This window comes from Corvus hawaiiensis, chromosome Z, assembly GCF_020740725.1.
Source record: "Corvus hawaiiensis isolate bCorHaw1 chromosome Z, bCorHaw1.pri.cur, whole genome shotgun sequence".
NCBI classification, from domain to species: Eukaryota; Metazoa; Chordata; class Aves; order Passeriformes; family Corvidae; genus Corvus; species Corvus hawaiiensis.
The window spans coordinates 4,541,983-4,561,562 of NC_063255.1; the positions used below are offsets into that span (position 1 = coordinate 4,541,983).

The window sequence follows — 19,580 nt, forward strand, 5'->3', positions numbered from 1 at the left end:
TCTTGCAAGTATCTTGTCTAAAATAAGAAATTAGCAAGTAAAATTGGTCTATGGGCCATTTCAGACAAAGCCCGTATCAGTTACAACCCAGAATTAGAACTGTATTTATTTTTTTCTGAGACCAGTAGATCAACAGGAAAACTAATTGCTCTTTAGACTTGAATATTTATTGTCATGCTTACATTTTTCACAGTATTTAACATAATTGTTGACATAGAGAAAAGTAAAATAAGATGTCATGTCATTTACCTAATGGGAAAACACTGTATAGTTCCCAGGAAGATTGGTGAAGTATCCTGGATGTGGGGGACAGAAGAGTAACTGAAAAGGATTATCCAGATCAAATGGAGTCAGATGAGGGGATAATCAGAGATTGACCAAAAATAGAAAGTGACTTCAAACGCTTATTATCTTCTACCTAAGCTTCACTACCTATAGTCTATTTATACGGATACCTATATGTGTAAAAAAACCCAAAAAACCCCCAAAAAATTATTCTTCCAAGGTGCGCTATATGAAACAACCCTTTACAGCTAAGTAAGTCAAATTAAAAAAAAAAAAATTTAAAAGGCAAATGTTCATAGAGCTCTCTTTTTGCAAAATGTCAGAAGCACCACATTTTGAAAAACAAAAGGAATTAGTGAAGCTCTATGGTACATCAGCATGAAAATTTAGAGGAACCAGTAGAGCAGTGGCCACATAAAAGAAAGCTGATGACCAGTGAATGTCTCTGTGGTCTTGTACTGAAAGTACCTTATGAATACTGACAAAATTTTTGTTTAAACAATAGCTCCACTGTCATTCTGAGCACATTGCTGACCCTTCTGCTGTTGAATCCCATGCCCAAAATGGGGGAAAAAAATGTCCTAATCAAGATCATGGCTTCTTCCATTCTGCACTAGGAAATCTAGAGAAAGTCCTGGTTTACACTTTGTAAATACTGCACCTGAAGGCCTGCAGGTCTGACTGCAATGTAATTTAGAGATACTATTTTGTTAATACTACGTATTGTTAAAGTATCTGAAAGCAGTATCTGTTAAGAACAAGATGCAAAATTATGTGCCACATAACTGATACCATTTTGGGGAAAATCATAAAAAAGGCTGGGATACACGTATAACTTGGATCAGCATTTCTCAAACTGGCTTGTACTTAAACAATAAAATTCATTACTTTTTGAAAATTGTATGGAAAAACCCAGGAAACACAACAAGCTTAGGCAGCTCTCATAGTAGTACATTTTATTCACTGACAATTTTGTTCTGCAGTGAGAGAACTGCTAGGTTTGTACCTGAATACAGCTTCACATGGTAACACAGAATATTATTTTTGAACCCACAAGTGAATTTTATCTTAATATACTAATATTGTTGAAGTTACTAATGCTATTGGCTTTTTAACAAAAAAATCTCGTTCAACAGTGATTCCTTATAAATACAAGCATGAAGCTTGAGTAACAGCAATTTGTCAAATTGTGCATAAAATTATGGGTTCAAAGTAATTGAAAGAACATACAAGCACTCCACCCAAGTTATATTAAAGCCAATATAATGAATATTAGGTAGCACAAAATAATCATCCAAATCCCATTTACGTATAGCAGAAAACATGCAAAAAGTTCAAAAACCAGGTTAAAAGTCAATTTCTGAGAAGGGATTTCATGCTCATAATAACTACAAAATTATGATAAAGCTCATGAATGAGGACAACTAATTTTTAGCCCTGTAATTATTCTTTTAAGCTTGCAAGAGTGAATCTATCTATTGCCCTCCCACTGTATATTTAGCAATTATCTCCTCTTGCAGGTCTTACTTTTAGTCCCCACAGGTAGGCTATTGTACAACTTTATTTTTCAAATACCTACTTCCTTCTGCCCACACTATCTCTAGATACGAATACAAATCAAAGTAATTCAGGTACTAAACTACTGCTTGGGTAGCATAGACATCAACATTTAATTAACATCCAGTAGGCAGGTGAACTGTTGACACCTTATTAACTTATCAGATCCCAAAACACTTTTCAGTTTCTCATTATCTAGTTTATCTAAAAATTTATGATTGTTTCCAGTATTGCAGATTCCTTCTAGTATTTAATATTTCTGTTTAAGTAAGAACCCTGACTTGCTGCTCTGTTTCCTGAAAATTTCTCTTCCACAGCATGAAAACTACAGAATTATTTTTCCTATTAAGGATATGAAAAGAAGTTTCCAGTCTATAAATCTAATTTGACCTTGGACTCCAGTAAAATAATATGTCAGAAAGCTCTCGTGAAACTAAAAGCTCACTTTGAGAAATTGTTAGAATTAATTTCTTCTCTTTATTCAGAAAACTAAGTCTTCTATGGAGCAACCACTAAGTTTGTGAACAAAACAGTAACATAAAGAAGGTTGGCCATGAATGTAACCCATGTTAACCATGAATGTAACAGATGTGATATGCTGACAATAACACTATAGCTTTAGCCTTTACTATTCACTGCAACATTTAGCAAATTCTGTTTGAAGTATAAAAGCATTAGTGTACTCAATATGAAAGCAATTCAAACCAACAGGTCCAAAGAACTCAAAGTAATTTCCTAAATTTTAACTTCCAGTAATTTAATCAAAACTAAACCCAATTGCAAAACCACACTCTGCCTGCTAGTTTAGGAGACAGGATGGGCATACACTTGGCATTAGCAACTGATAGCTCCAGATATTTAACAAAAAGAGAAAATTTCAACAATTCCTAACAACTACTACAGAGACTACCCACACACAAAATACAAAAGCTGTTTCTTAAAAGTACAAGCTTTCTTTATACTTAGGCACTTTTTTAATATCAAAACTTGATGCTTTGTTTTAAACCCTCACTTTCTCATTAAATTGTCTGAATATGAAACATTATTGTTTCAAGACAGTACTTATTTGCAGAAGTTCTTGTAGAGACATGGGTTGTAGTGTTTATCATTTCTGGTATCTTATCATAATAGTCTGGCACTGTTAAAGAAAGTCACTGAAAAATCTCAGCTGCTCTCTGGCAGTCTCAAATTTCACAGAGTATAGCACAGAGAGATAAGCAGATACCAAAACAGCTCAGAACAAACCCAGCTGCAAAAACAGCTGTAAATCTATGCTTTGAGTTTTTTTTTTTTTTACTTTTGTTAAAATCTTGTGATTTTTACACATTTTTAGCAGTATGCTATACTTCAGTCACTACTTACTCAATATTTAATTTGCAAACATGTAAATCATACATTGCAAAGAGTTTGAAGAAAGTTAGTTAGTCTGTTATCTTTCACTGTCTTTTATATAATTAAAATGTTAAATTTTACGGTAAATCATAATTAAAATAGTTTTAGGATAGACTTCTGAAATTTTTTATATAGGCCATAAACAAAAACCAGATAGCAGCAGCCACCAAACCCTTATGACTGCAGTTCAGCTTTTTGCAACAGTTTAGTTGCAATTAGTGACATAATTCTTTGCCATGACTTGGTACAATTTTCCTTGAAATCAAGGCTTAAGGGTCTTAGAGGAAAAGATAATGTGCTCCTGACCAGACCATATTAGCAATCAAGTGTAGGAGAAAAAATGATGGACACTGTGAACAAGAAGTTTAATGAGTGCATCCTTTTGCCAGTGCCATAATGTGACATGCAATTAAAGAAGTTGGCAGTGCTCCATGTAACCTTCTGAATTATGCAGACTCTGATAGTCAGACTAAGACCAAAGCCACAATTTTCACTCTTATCATTAAAACTGCACTGATACCTGTCAGGCAAGCTAAATAAATCCAAGGCCAAACAGTGATGACAACTGCAAAATCATAATTTAAAGAGCTCCTTTAAATGCTAATAGTCTATTAGAGGCATGGGTGAGCGTACCTTTAACTAGAGGGATTAAAAAAATGGAGAGGAAGATAAAATAGCTTCAGAGTATCATCCCTATAAAGAAAGGAGGATGTACAAGTAATTATGTAAGAAATTCTGACTTTATAAATGAGGACATAACTATCCTGAGGAGAATATGACATTTTATTAGGCACTTTCTTGCCATCTACTAACATTACATATAGACAACTTTTTGAGAGGAAAATTAAAATTTCTAACTAATTTTAACAAATGACAGAGGCAAAACTCTATAATAACGTAATGAAGATTATAATTGCATACTGCAAGTACCTACACTCACAAAATGCCAGTTATCTAACTGGCAGAACTCATACTGGCTGACATATCAGACTTGATACACAATGAGAAAAAGCAGACATTCATTTACATAAAAATTAGAAACCTGGAGCACCTCTTAACCCTTTCCCCACAATACATAAACATATTTGACTCAAAGGGGTAAAATAAAAACTGCCACTACTCATGTAGCAGAAATCAAAATGAAGAAAGATAAATTAAAATACTTTGTATTTTAGAGTCTCCTCTACTTTAGAGTGGTACCACTCTACACAGGTAGGTCCACCAAAAATGAACCTATCCTCAAGGACCAAAATTAGTGGCCTATTTTGGAAAGGACTGACTTTGAATAAAAGGAAACTTGGCAACCTCCCATTCAAGAGTGACAGACATAGCAGAAATAACACTCACCTGCAGAAGGGGAGTGCTTAGCTTTCAGCATGGTGTCAAATGCTACCTGTGGGTACAGTTAGGTACCACCCCAAACCAAGCTGATCATTGACACTATAATCTTTCCAAAATCTCTTTCCGTTTCTTTATTAGAGAATAAAGGTTCCTATCACTCTTTAGCATCCTTCAGTGTTGTTTGTGTTCTACTAAAATACACACAACTGTAGGAATAAAAAAGATACCTACTTAGCCAAATAAATCATTAAAAGCTTTCAATATCACCAAAGAAGGACATTCCAAAACACTAGTACTGACATTATACTGCAGTAAGCAAGCTAATTATTTCCATATATATATATATATAGGAGAAGGGAACATAATACAATTTTAACCACTTTCGCATCAGGAACTACAAAGGATGCTGAAAATCTCAAAATGCAGAACCCTAGATAGTGGTGGGGGCCTCACACATTTTCCACAATAAATAGGAGGTAGAATGCTGCTATTGACCATATTCACTAGGCACTATTTTAGGGACCAGGGGCACATCTAATAAAACTCAATTCAGTCTTGAAGAGCACTCCTGAAGCTGAATGTTCACAAGCAAGCCATTAAAATTGTAGACAAGCTTGAGTATGACTTAACTAGACCAGGAAATCATGACATTTGTGAATTTACTCATCCATGTTGCTGTCACATTGCATGTCTAACACTCTAGCTCAGATACAATTTTCCTCCAAAAAACTTCAAGTCCTCACGTGTTTTTCCAAAAGCCATTCCTGGTAGAGCTACTGTGTTGTCTATCCACACTTTCCTCATGTACTGAACATGGAGACACTGTAACTCCACAAGTGCATCCTTACTGCCTGAATATTACTGCACCCTACTGTTATATACAACAGAGTAAAGGCAAAGGTCTTTAACCTATTTTTTGAAATAGTGAGATTTTTTTAAATAAATGAATGAAAACAGACATGGATGGATATGAGTGACAAACAGGCAGTAAGAATACAAAATGTGGAAAATACTGCCAATGCATATATCTGTCAAACACAAAAAAGTGCTAACATCGATTGACCACACTTGGATAGCAAATGCAGACAGTTAGGTATCATTTAATTTGGGGAAACCCCTAAGTAATACCAGGAAATTACCATTAAGTGAAAAGGTGCTGCAACACACTAAACAGGAAAGCAGCAGTTATTGTTCTTTTTTTAATATGCATTTCTAACCACTGACACAATGTGCAGCTGTGGGAAGATAAACAGGATGCTAGATCGAAGGACATGCATACATGATTAAAATGCAGCACTACTGTTGGTACCAAAAGCATGTCATTGCATCTGTCTCTGGATGGTATTGCCTACATGAGAAAATTACAGTGTGGCTAATAATTTGTCACTTTATAACCTGCTTAGTCAAACTAGTCAGCCCAAGAGCCACTGTGAACAATTGCTCTGCAGTGAATCCTGTATTATCTGCTCTAAAATCCTTCACTCATGACACTGTCAAAGATGCTGTACTTGAAACAGAAAATTATTTGTGTCATACTGGTTTTAAATTAATAACGATGGAAGTTTTACCTTCCCCTAAAATGCAGAAAATCCCAAGTTCCACATATTTATAATTATAAACATGATCACTACCTAGAGAAATACCTAATATCTATGAAGTAATACTATAGAGTTTAGATGGAGAATAAAAAAGGTCACTGTTTAATACTTCCCCTAACATTTTATCCATAAAACAACTCTGAGGGAAGAATGAAAACACATGTTACCTTCATTTCCCCTCCCACTATTTTTGTCTGCTCCCTCTCCTTCCTCCCAAAAATAAACCAGTGCTTCAGCTATAGGCTAGAGGAAGCAACTGGCAAAAGGAGGAAAATTCTCACAAAGTGCTAGACACAGCATAGATGCCTGTTTTCCTTACAGCAGAACTTTGAAAGTCTGAGCTTGCTACTGGTACCAATCTTGACCATCACAGAGCAGAAAGCTGAGGGAAGAATCTCACCCTGACCTTGGCCTTCCCAAGACAGCCCAGCATTCTCAGGAGACAAAATTCTGTTCTGCCTCTGCAGCTGAGAAATCTTGAACTTACTTTTGATATCCAAAGCAAAACCTAATCCGGAACTTGCTTAGTGAGGCATTCCAACAGGAATAATTACTTTAGCTCTTCTTGAAAACACTTATATGAATCAAAACATTTTGTTTAAATACTGTATTATATTTAAAACATTTTTGCTTCAACTGTGCAAATGGACTTGCACAAGAAGCCTACAGATACAGGATGCAGCAAGTATAATCCCTGTGATACAGCAAAACCAGAGTGATTCACATTGTTCTAGTAAAAGAAACAATCAATTGGCAGAATCCATTTCACACACTCTGTCTGAAGGTAGGTTTGGCAGTCTATCAATTGTATAAGTGAAATTTTCATAGCTTTGACATAAATATGTCCACTAAAGAGAGGCTTTTTATTTAAGAAGCAGCTTTCTTAAATGATTTGAGTAACTGAAAAATAAAGCTGTCATTTGCAGAAGGTTTTATGATGTTAAGGACTGCCAGAAATAATTGGCTTTTACAGCAGGAAATCTGGAGCAGCTGAAGGTAGTCCAAAACAACATGGTTATCTAAAAGGAATTTCTTTTTTTCCTTCCTCTTTAAGAAACTTCACAGGAAGACAGATATAGTTCAGCACCTTAAATTTTAGCTAACACCTCTTTAAACACATTTCAAATATACTTATAGACAACATAATACTGTTACATTTACTGGGAAAAGCCTCTCATAAAGCAACTGCTTGGTTCACCTTTAGCTAGGTGGTTACCCTGATTATCTACCTGACAAAAAAAGGGAAAATTTCTGTGCATATAAAAAGCAATGAAGTCTCTAAGTTACACGTAAGTGTTCCTTCATTTTTTTTAGATAGTGACTACATAGTCTACAGGTTTGACAGCTATTACATATTCTACAGATACTAACATAGCTTTTAGGATTTGGGAGCAATATCTAAATTCCCAACAGACAACACTTAAAGATTGCTCAGGAAACCCAGCAGACTAAAGGTAAACTCATGCAGTTTTGTCTTCCTGAATGTCAAACAGTTAAAAATAATCTGAAGGTAACTATGGACTGAACTCTCACTTAAACATGTGTTACACATGAATTCTAGTAATGACAACTTACAAGTCAGTGTATTCAGCAATTGCATTTAAAACTTTCCTTTTCTATGTACATCCAGCAATGATGATGGCTACTGAAAGGACAACAGTAACATCTGCTTGCTAAAAAATCTACAGTGCAAAAACTGTTTCACAGCAACTGTTCCTTTTAACGTCATGAAGGGGAAAACCAGGATCAAAGTTCAGATCACCCACAACAGGAAAGAAAACTGAACATTGTTCCCTGGAAGGGACACCAAAATACTAACATGCCAACTAAAGCAACTACTTAATCACAGATGAGAGAAGCAGATAGTTCAGAGTTAATGAGAATCGACAATAAATCTGCAGTGCTAGTTCCTCACTTTTACTAAATGACATTTCCTATAAAATAGAAGAAAGGTTACTATAATGCTATGAAACCAAATAAGAAAATAATATAATGTAATATGGAAATTCCATCTTTTTAAGTTTCTCTCGGGCGGAAAGAAAAAAGAATAAATAGAACTACTCATATTGGAATACTTAGCTGCAGAATTGTGAAATACTTTAAAAACCACACCAAGGGCCTTTGAAGCATTCTTATTTAAGGCATTGTACATTTGCTTACCTATTCAATGATGGCAGAAGAGAAAGCAATGCTAAAGCAGAAAGTTTTCTTCTTTCTGGCTGAGTGATGTTATCCATCCGATCAACCCACATTTCAATCATGTTACCAAGAATTTGGTCCACCTGCAACAGGAAACACAACGTTCCTTTTCAGTTACGAGTACATGAGCATGTTTAGGAAATAATTTATTTTAATTTTTCTACCAATTGAATACATTATTTAGTCTTGGAAAGACACTATACAGTTGTATATCTGACAGAAGTAGCAAGTGACAGGTACTTTTTAAATTTTCTATGACAATGCTTCCAGGTGCTGAACCCTCCATACCATTAGCTGTAACCTAGATGTTTGAACTGCATTTCATTTATGGAGAGGGAACTAATTCAGGACAGTGAATTATTCAGTTTTCCCCTGACAGTCTCATACAGACAAAGCACATGGACTTATTCTGTTTTACTTACACAGTGACAAATTTAAAAAGAAAAAAAAAAGACTTGTCATTATCTGTTTGAAAACTGTATTATACCCCAGAAAAGAAAATTATTAAAATTTCACTTAAAGACATAATGCAACACTTGTAGCAAAAGAACCTCAGTAACTTCAGCAGGGAAACTGTAGTACAATTAACCTGATACTCTAGAAACTTAAGGGAGAATGATTAGACCATTCTCCACCCTGCAAGACCCATCAAGATGGCACAGGGAAAGAAATTCTCACCCTACAATTGCATGTGAACTAAGGGGGTTTACACTGTGCGATGCAGCAGGAAGAGAATTTAGGGACTATATAAAAATTTTAATGGGATGTTTTAAGTAATTACAGGAACATGTAAAAGTTGTTACAGGGTGTTCAGGGAAAAGAGAACAGGAAGGGGAAGAGCCCCTTTTCAAGGAGCTTGGATAATCGAGGCAAAAGTTTCTTCAGGTCAAAAGAAGGCAAAACTTCCCTATGTAATACAGCTGAAATACTGAGATAGAAAAAACCCAAAAGGATAAAAAAGGACCTTACCTCCTGACCCAATTCACATGCCATCTGGCTCAAAAGTAATGAAAAAAACCTTGCATTTTGTAGTAGAACTCTACCCATGATCCCCAGATAAGTAGACATCACCACTGGGTATCTCTGAAACAAAAATGAACCAAAACAAAAGTTGCTTAGTTTAACTAAAAGAAAGTATTTGACACACAGTGCAGCAATACATGGAAAATACTTGTATGCAGCCCTTATGTCTTTTACTGTATTTTAAATTATAAATTGCAATTTAAGAGCCTCTAGGAACAGAAAACTGAGTGAGCAATCTTTACAGAGTTCTCAGTTCTTACAATATGAAAACCATGGCAATTTCAAAGTAGATTTTGTCCAAACAGTCAAGAATACTTGCAAGCTGATTTCACTTTAAATTTTAAAACATGTATCTTAAGGAACTAACAGTTTATACTGTTAAAAAATTACTTTTGAAGTTGATTATTTCAGTAACATTAAGAACAATTAGTATTACTGAAGTCATTACTTTTTTCAGATAGAAACTATAATACATTTGCCAATAACTAATCTGTAGGTGTCTTAAAAATAACTGGATACAGTAATAAGTTCATTAGTTTATTATCTTTGGTTATTACTTTTAAAAGAAGCTATAGATTTTTTCATATTAAATTCAGCCCATAAGAATATAACTGTATTTTGTAGAATAGCCTACTTAAAAAACAAAATGCCAACATCTACCTGAAAATGCTAACCCAGATTAATACATTTTGAATAAGGTATAGTGAATTTATTAGTCTTAAATCAGAAGACATTTTAATAATCCACTCACTATCTTTGTGCTTTGTACAGCAGAAAGTACTTTGCTACATAGTATTACTTGCCTAAAGTTTGGAAATCTTATTTAACTCAATAATTGGAACCACATATTGATATTTGAAAGTCTTCAACTGGAAAAAAACAAAGGTTTTGATCAAAGAAGCCAAAAAACATGAAGAATTCCACCCACTCATTCCTGCTAGAACTGAAAGGTTCAACACAGTTAAAGCATATTGGATTTTACTCAGTTTCATCCAACATGGAAGTTTGTTAAATACACAGAGAGAAAAGGGAGAAGTTAAGACATCTAAGCCAGCAAAATCTTAAAACCTCTATTTCACACAAAGCATTCTCACATCCTTCAGCTCTTCATATTAGATATGCCAATTAGGAATAGAAGGTCAAGTTGATCCTCTCCTGGTCCAGTTTGTTTTTCTCTGGTCCAGGTACACTTAAAAAGGAATAGTATGTATCTTTTAAAAAAACACAACAAAAAACTCCAACACCTAGTAAGGATTAAACTAGGCATAGAGTTACAGCCCTTAAAAGTGTTAATAGTGAAGGAACGACAGAACAGCAGAATAAAATTTGTGCTGTTTTATTAAAATAAACACTACATGACAAAACAAGTGACAGGTATGTTGGTTTTTATCTTGTGCTACTGTGTTACTTTGGCAGACTTTTAAAATAGATGTCAAAAATCTATCAGATGCTCTTAAGAGAAAATGCAACATCAGTATGAAAAGACTGGGCCAGATAATGGAAGGAAATGTCATTTTCAAAAGGAAAAGTAGAGAGTAGTTAAAGCAACTCTTACCTCCCCATCTATAATCCCCCTGAATACTGATGGCAGAAGGGGTTGAAACATTTGAGGACCCAACACAGGGTTGACTTTTAAGACATTTTCTACAACCTTAAGAACAAAAGAAAAGTAGACAATTAGTAAAGTGCATTCATAAATGTTAACTGAAGCTTTAAAACTATGTGTACTGGTATATACATATATAGGATGTTTACTGTTAAATACCAGCAAACCCCAGATTTCTGAAACTATATTCTAGTATTCTGCAAACCTGATCTGCATAAACACACATGGTGAAAGCTGACATGCCAATAAAACCCATCTAGCCAAGCACCCCACAAGCCTCCCCACAGCCCAGGCAAACTTGATGAGATGGTTTGGAAGAAGGGACCTTGTTCATGCTCCAGGAAAAGCAGCAGACTGAGGTGGTTGACAGGGCAAAGTACCAGCAGTTCAGGGCTTACTTCCATAGCTTTGTCTTGTCGCTTTTCTGAGAAACCACTGGTTAGGACCTACCAGCTCTTTGCAGGTGTGCTCTCAGAGGTGCTATTCTGTGTACCCTGCTCTGGTTCCCAATGTATAAACTCTTTACTCTTTGTTTTTCAGCTCCTTTCCCCCACCATGTGCTGTTCCCTGAAATAACTTGTTTCCTGCCTTCTTCAGTTTTCCTTTTGCCCAGATGTTTGCACTCTCCCCTCGTACCAAGATGGAGATGGGAAGAGGCTGTGAGAATAATGGGCTGAGAGCTGCTCACTCCTACTTCCAGGAAAAGACAGAGACCACACATGTATAAAAACACTGATGTATTTATAAAGCACATAAAGGTGTCATAAAGGTACCTCACTCAAATATTCTTAGTCTCCACTGACTTCCACCTCAGAGGAATTTCCACAAAGACCGACTCTTCTGTGCTCTTGTCCAATCTCTCCTAAATATTTTTTCTCCTTCTTGAACCTTGTTTCTACTAGTTTAATTTAATTTAATTTCTATTTTTTGCCTTGAGAAAAGTGTTAAGCAGTTGACCCTTTTCAGTGCCTCTCAATTTTGTAGACCTTTAATATGCAGAGGTATAAAAGAAGCTTACTATATACAGAGGTAAACATAACTTTTCTCCCACTCATCTTTCTGGGTACAGGAAGTTTTGGCCAACTCATTTGTTCCTTGCACAGTCTTTTCAAACCTTTTATTGTCTGTGTCAGATAATTAGCAAACCAAGTCACATCGGGCCCCAGCAATCTTGCAATAAATAGTCTTATCAGTCCAAATTAGTATTTTTAAACTTAATTAATTTATTTACTGTTCTAATGCCTACTTTCAATCCAGCTAAAGCTGTTTGTAGGAAACTATTACAGAAAACACCCCTGGGTGTTTCTGTTCCCAATGCTTATCTTAGATGATTTTTTTGTTTGTTTAACAAATCAGCATAGTGAAGCCTGACAAAACTTTTGCTTTTTCTAAAAATATTTACAAACTTATCCCTCTGGAATCAAGAGGGCATACTAGGAAATTGTTCAGTTTACTAGACAAATCTTGCAGTTAATGCAAGACCACACTGAGACCCAAGTGAATGAATAAATGATTCTGTATTAGCAGCATAATTCCATTTTAGAAACCTGATTAAAAGCTGCTGCATAAAACATTTGCCCAGCTATAGACTTTAAATAATACCATTGATAGCCTGGAACTGACATTTTAAGTTTCAGAACTAGAGTCCTTACGCTCCTCACAACAGTAACTACAAACAGGGAAGGCTATCAACTTCACCAGCTGTTTTCTGTCCTGGATTCTGCAAGCAGCTGTGTGACCCACCAAAGAGACAGGTGGGATCCTATTTATATCCTTCATTGCATTTACAATTAATTGAATTCCAGTCCAAGTTTTCATAAGCAACACAGAGCCCCCTGTTAGTGTAACCACTGGAAATGTAAGTAGTAGTAGTACACTATAGCTACTACTCAGTTGTCTTTCAATGTATATTCCAACTTTTTTTCCTGAAATTCTTCAAAAGACACATTCAAAGTACTGTTATTAATATTTCAAAAGCTTATGAGTTCCACAACACCATCAGAAGGCTACATGAAAATATAACTTTGAAAAACCTTGAGCAACTCCATTTAAGCAGTTCTGGCTACTCTAACAGCAACTTATGCCAAAGGCAAACAAAACAAAGACTGTTTGCACTCTGTGTCAGGTACAAATGCAAGTATGGGACGCAAAGGAATTTCATGGAGACCACATACACACAGCATTCAATAAAGATTGGAAAAGTTTGCTCTATATTCACTAGGTCTCTACACACATGCACAGACTTTAATAAATAGTTAAACCACCACTGACTCCAATGTCAAGTTCTGCTAAATACATTGGTTTCCTCTACATGCTCTACATTCTACTTGAAAATATTACATGTACAGAGCTGAGTATCTGGATATTATTTTCATTATACTCCACCTTTAAAACCTGAACTTGACCTTCAGTAGTTATGTCCTTCAAAAGCTCACAAAATGACCGGCATAAGTCAGCAGCATACATCTGAAATAAAACAAAAAAGAAGGTATTATGCCAAGCATTTTATATATTTGTATGTATTTAAAAACTCAATTCCTTATAGTTTACATATGTCCAAAGACCCAGTTTCTCTTCAAAGATTGTATCTGCTAAAATTTTCATCATTCCTAAACTAATTAAAATCTAATCTAAGCATTTTGTTGAGTTTTTAACATTGCAGGACTTTTAAACAATCAATCTCAAAGACTTTTCTAATGAAGAAGGTGTGACAACAAGGCATAATATCTCCAGTTCAACTCTCGCTAGAATCTATACTCATAATTTTAATCTGGTAGGATAATTAGAGTAACTGTTATTACCCAACACAGGACCTTTTCAGATACCAAACTACTAAATCAATCTGCAAAGCATTAATTCTAAATAACAGTATTTCTCAAATCTGATTTGAGCGTCCACTGTGCACCATAAAGTGCTAACATTAGAACACTGTATTTGTATACCCATAAATGAATAAGACTATAAATGTTTGTGTGTATGGTTTGTTCCAAGATGAGAGAAAAACCAGTTTGCCAGTAAGGAACTGAGGTGGTAATATGAATCTTTATATAATGGTAACATACCTGCAAAAATTCAGATGATGAAAGGAAAATATAAGCATTGATGATCTTAAAGCAATTTTTGAGGTTTTCTGAACTCAGCTCTGGAAAAAACAGAAATCACAATTCAGAACCTGATCACCAAACTGAAGTATAACCAAGATGATTTGCTTCTAAAAGTATTTCTCCTCTCACAGCTTATAGTGCCAGATGCCAACAAGTAGAAAAAAGATCTTAGATCCAGCGCCAATCAGGTTCCCTCTTCCTGCAGAGACAGTTACAGAAGTGGGATGACAACAGCTCTCGTGCTCAAATGGAGGCACAAGAAATCCTATGACCTCAAAAGCCAATGATAATTAAAAACAAAAAGCAAACAAACGAAAGTCAGGTTTTGGATGTAATACCGGGGGTAAGAAGACATTAAAGACAGAATAAATGAAACACATACTTTAGAGACTTGCGATTACTGATAAATGATCTCTCTTACATTGAGTCAGTAAATGCTGAGCAGAAAGAATGAAATAAAGATTGCAGTTCTCCTTGTCTGACCCAGATGCCACATCAAATGGCACTGAGCTGACAAACACTGAGCTGTAGGGCATAGCTCCATTATTTCAGTGATGAGAGCATCCCCATCTCAGAGACACATACACACAGAAGATGATGTACAGTAGCAGCTTGAAGAGAGAAAAAAAGATATATCCTCAGGCGCTACCTGTAAGACTGTTTAAGAAAAAAAAAAAAAATCACTCTGAAACATGTATAAGCAGAAGTCACAGCAAAACGAAAAATTTCAAAAGTTTCACATGGATGTTGATACTAGTGCAGAAAGTCCATATTGTCTAAAAACAAGGCAAAAGAGACCAAAAAACATCAAAGGGATAAATTTTCTTAAAACCAGTTTGGGAGACAAACTACTCTTGGTAAAGGAAGTGGACCTCAGCTCCATCATCTTTAAAATATCTAATAAAATCATCATGGTGAGGAAACAGGAAAACTCTTTTATATGAATTTTAAATAAAATTCCTTTACCAGATAGAATCAGTGTCTGGCTAAGACTTCGTATGTTTCCCGTGGCTTAGATGAAAGCAGCCTGTATGAAAGTGTGGCTTACACCTAGTGATATTTATATATAAAAACTTCTACCATAAAAAGTATCAGATAACAGAATACCATGACCATGGCTGCTTTTCCATTATAACATCTGTAAAGTTCTGGGGAGGTTCAGCAGATTTTCTTTTTTTCCCCACCCATTAGGTAGAACATTCTATGTTCTACCTAACAAAAAGAACATTAACTAATGTTCTTCCATTTGACATGGCCATAGGACAGCTTTGCGTTCATGAGTACATTCATATGTCAGTACTCAGACAGGTCACTTCTTGTTATTATTTATTTTGAGTATTTATGTCTCTTGACTTGAAAAGATATCACCTATCAATCCAATACGCTCATCAAAAGATTCCAATATATCTATGAGTTTAGCTTTAGTAGCATATTAGAGTTACACACTGCGTTCTCCTTAGAGGTCTGCATTTGTGGTTTTTTCTTTACTGCACACAACCATATTTGAAGTTTCAGACACTGAAGCAAGTAGACCAGTTGTAAATAAGTGGTCATAAAAACATGAAGTACTACTAAGTTTTCCATAACTTTCTGTTCTGTGATTCTGTGATAACTGATGAAAGGTAATAAAGTATGTGTAGCAAAAATTGTACTTCAGGTCAAAAGGAAAAAACAGGTAAGACAGATGCAATGGAAATGACAGAACTTCCCTCACTCATCTGTAGCTCAATGTTTACCAAAATTTTCTGGAAAGATCTCATGTTCAACTAACTACATTTAAAAGTTAATTATACATCAATTCTCTTGCCAGGTTTTTTGGATCAGAGGAGTTAGTCCAGTTCCAGTAATCTGGTTTTTGCCAGTACCTTTAAAAATACAGCCCATGCACATTAAACCTGATGCTTCTTGGAACAGGTATGTCTAGATTTCGACAATATTCTCAACCTGAAATTGTATCAGATTCAGCTGCCATTTTAAGCAGCCTCAGTGCAGAAATGCTTCTCCATTCCACATTATTCAATACATTGCAAGATGTGTATTAAAGAGACTCTGCAACCCCTCTGTAGGGCAATTACATTTCAACAGAATTTAAACAGTAGCAGCAGTGCTGAACTGAAAATCAAGTATGACAATTATGCTGTGAATAATGATTGTACATCAGTGATAGCACCATAATCTTTGAAGGTCGGTCACTTATGCAAGTGAAATCAAGCCTTCATATCAAATGCAACATTCTGCTCCTGAAGGCAAATCTAACTGATCTGTATAACTCCTCTGACATCCACTTCCAACAGCAGTAGTACCCTGAAATGCGTACAAAATGATGTTTTCATAAGGACAATTATATCTGGAAAGGAAAAACTACATATTATTTTCAGATTAGTTAAAAAAGGAAAATTAGAAATATTTATATACTTTTTCCCTTTCAGTTCAAAAATCTCACAAATGAATTCTCTCCCTGCCTTCCAGCTCTTCTAGTTCATCCACGTTGAGCTCTGACATTTTTTCTGAATGACTTACATGCTGATGTAGAAGTTAAACATACCAGAAAAATAATTACATTAAGGTCTATTACAGTAATTCCATTCAGTAAAAATAAATTCAGAAAACAAAGGTCAGAAGGTAAACATTCCTTACATTGTATTTTCAAGAACTAATTTCTGGAGCATCTTGTCTCTACTTCTCCACCCTTCTTCAAAAGACATAAGCATGGTAACTATCTATTTAGAACTTCCCTTCACCTTATGTGTCCTTTGACTCTTACTTTGATGACTACAGACTGAATTGAAAACCAGTCTCTGAGAAATTATCTTTTTTGCCTTATCTCAGACAGTTAAGTCACACAAGACTTTGCAATTTTGACTTCCCTGTTAAAACACCTTGTTCTGACAGCTACATCATCATGCTAAGAAGGACAGGAAGAGTCTGACTTTAAGTGCTGAAGTTTCAGGTGGGTATTGCTACTCGTATACTGGAAAAACTCTGCTATCGGTTTAAGACTGAACAGTTATTTAATTAACTGTGCTAGTTACTTAATTAACTAGCACAGTTGATCATCACCGATCAATATATTTGCTTTTGCAAGATGCCACACCTTTAACTGTACTGTTGCACTTGATTTAAGTGAAGAATCTCTTTTTCAAGCATTGTGAATTAAGTAGCTGCTTGAGGGCAGTATTATACTGGTTTTCTAACTACCATGTTTTAAAATAAGGTTAGCACTAATCCAAAATTCCAGCTCTATTTAAGCATCACAATACCATGGCTGTGTTATGTGGAGGCTGTCTAGTCAGATTCTCCTGATGTCAACAGACAGAATTTGTAGGCAAAGGGCATATCAGAATGGTTTCCACTTCCTGGCAAAATGTGCCGGGAAAAAAATCATTTTGGTCTACAGCAATCAAAATTTTTGACGAACTCAACACTCAGAAAAGAAGTTTCTTAGAAAAATGCTCAGGAAATAAAGCAGTACAGAAGCCTACAGGACGAAATCACTCTGTGATTACACATCAGCTGCTGTGTTTTTGCCACTCACTCCCAACCCTGATAAAAAAACCTTTGACATAAGCATGTTTGAAGGCTTGTCCTAAGGAAAGCCCACCCAGGTTAACTGTACTGCTTGCTGTACCAGCTTTCATTTTTCAGAATAAATAACATTTATTTAAAAACATTGGGTTTTTTTCCCAAAGGAGAGCATCACTATTCTCCAGGATTCACTCATAAATTAAGGAAGTCACTACAAGTATAGAATATTCCTGAATACCTCCACCTTTTGTTAGCAGCGTATGCCAAGGTTGCCATTCCTACTCACCTCTACTCTGAAAAGTATCACATGAGAACTGGGGAGAAAACATCTGTAGCAACAGACACACCACAAATACAGAGTATTTCTGAATTTGACTCAAGCAGATTAGCAGTGTGACAAACTATGAAAATCACAGCCATTCATGCAGTGCATGCTTCCTGTAGCAGATACTACCTCTGACTGACACACAACAGGAAGGCGGAACAGTAGGTGTGTAGTTACAGATGATGGCAACAGTAAGTACTCAGCAGCTACAGAATTTTGGAGGTAGCTCTGGAGTATTTAACTATAAAACCACTACTTAACGGAGCAGTTTTGTCATTAGAGATCCTGTATACAAGGAGAAATAACAGAAGACATCACCTTGCACCTACCTACCATGATGTAACTTTCTACTAACCTTTAGTCAGAATAAAATAGTAAGTGCTGAAAACAATTATCAATTTAAAGGCTAACTTCTGTAATTCTATGACCACATTTCCCTAAAAAAATTAACCAGTTTGCTCTATTAGCTTTGCAACCTACAAAAGCACAGCTAAAGATCTAAACACAAACATATTAACATAATAAAATTAAACTACAGACTTTTTATACTCCTTTTAATTATGAAGCAAAAGCACTTGAAATATCAGTATTTCCTAAGCACTGAATCTTAATTCTCATTATTAAGTTTATATTTTGCCAACAAACCGCTGCTTTTAATTTTAGTGCTTGACCCAAATGTTTATAGACATATTTAGGTAGTTTGAAAACATCCTACATTGTTATTAACCGAATAAGGGAAAAGCTAATAACTTCATATTGGTTGTAAACAGATCAGGCAAGTATCCCATATAATCAATATCAGTAACACCTGGCACATTTGGTGTTAAAGTTCAGAAACTTCTTAAAATACCCTCTGAAATGATAAACTGAAATTTGTCTTATCTTTTGGGTACAGCAGCTCCAATTTATTAAAAAATAGAGAACTGGGTAAGTAGATGATAAATATTAAAAAAGAGGAGAAAATCAGACAATAGAAACCTGTTCCTGTATTTTTGTTACAATTTTGCAAGCTCCCATAGTACTTGCAGCCACAGGAGCATTGCTTAGTGCATGAACAACAAGCAGCAGGAAAAAACTCTGAAATTTTATTAGTAAAAGACTTACCAAGAAGGGCAGACATATTCTGAAATATTCTCAGGAGTTCTGGTGTAAGACATGGACTATTCTCCAAAGTTACTAACCTACAACCAGATTAAGCCAAATATTTCAGATGATGTACAAGTAACATTGAGCAATCATTTTGACAGATGTAAACATTTTAACTTCCAGAAACCATCTATATTATCAACAACGTGTAACAATTACCAGAAGCATACTTCAAGCAGAGCAATAGTCCTTACAAAACGCTCATCAGTATACGCACAGGTCTTGCCAAGGTAGGAAAATAAAGACAACATAAGCTCTGAAATGCAACAGTGAGAAAGTCTAAGTAGCCAGCCAAGGAACTCAGAGAAGGTGGGTAGAAAGGTGCAAGGACAACATATGTTGTGTTCTACACCTCAAAGGAGAAGATGTGCTAGACCAGCTCACACTTTTACGGGTTTTTTTATGCCTGAAATTGTTTATAACAATTTAAAATTCCTGAGGTTTGAAAACAGTAGTTATAAATTAAGCTTGCATTTAAA

General features: G+C 35.3%; 1 protein-coding gene across 5 annotated transcripts in view; it reads right to left on the bottom strand.

Annotated features, from left to right (window-relative positions):
- The window catches only part of IPO11 (importin 11), an 82,329-nt gene that overhangs the window by 20,303 nt on the left and 42,446 nt on the right, over nt 1-19,580 (bottom strand). For all 5 annotated transcript variants that reach the window (XM_048291702.1, XM_048291704.1, XM_048291703.1 and 2 more), the window contains 6 exons: nt 19,060-19,136; nt 14,064-14,143; nt 13,387-13,467; nt 10,951-11,046; nt 9,342-9,455; nt 8,334-8,455 (listed from right to left, as the gene is read on the bottom strand). In XM_048291702.1, coding sequence (XP_048147659.1) covers nt 8,334-8,455; nt 9,342-9,455; nt 10,951-11,046; nt 13,387-13,467; nt 14,064-14,143; nt 19,060-19,136 — 570 coding nt within the window. The remainder of the gene's footprint in view (nt 1-8,333; nt 8,456-9,341; nt 9,456-10,950; nt 11,047-13,386; nt 13,468-14,063; nt 14,144-19,059; nt 19,137-19,580) is intronic.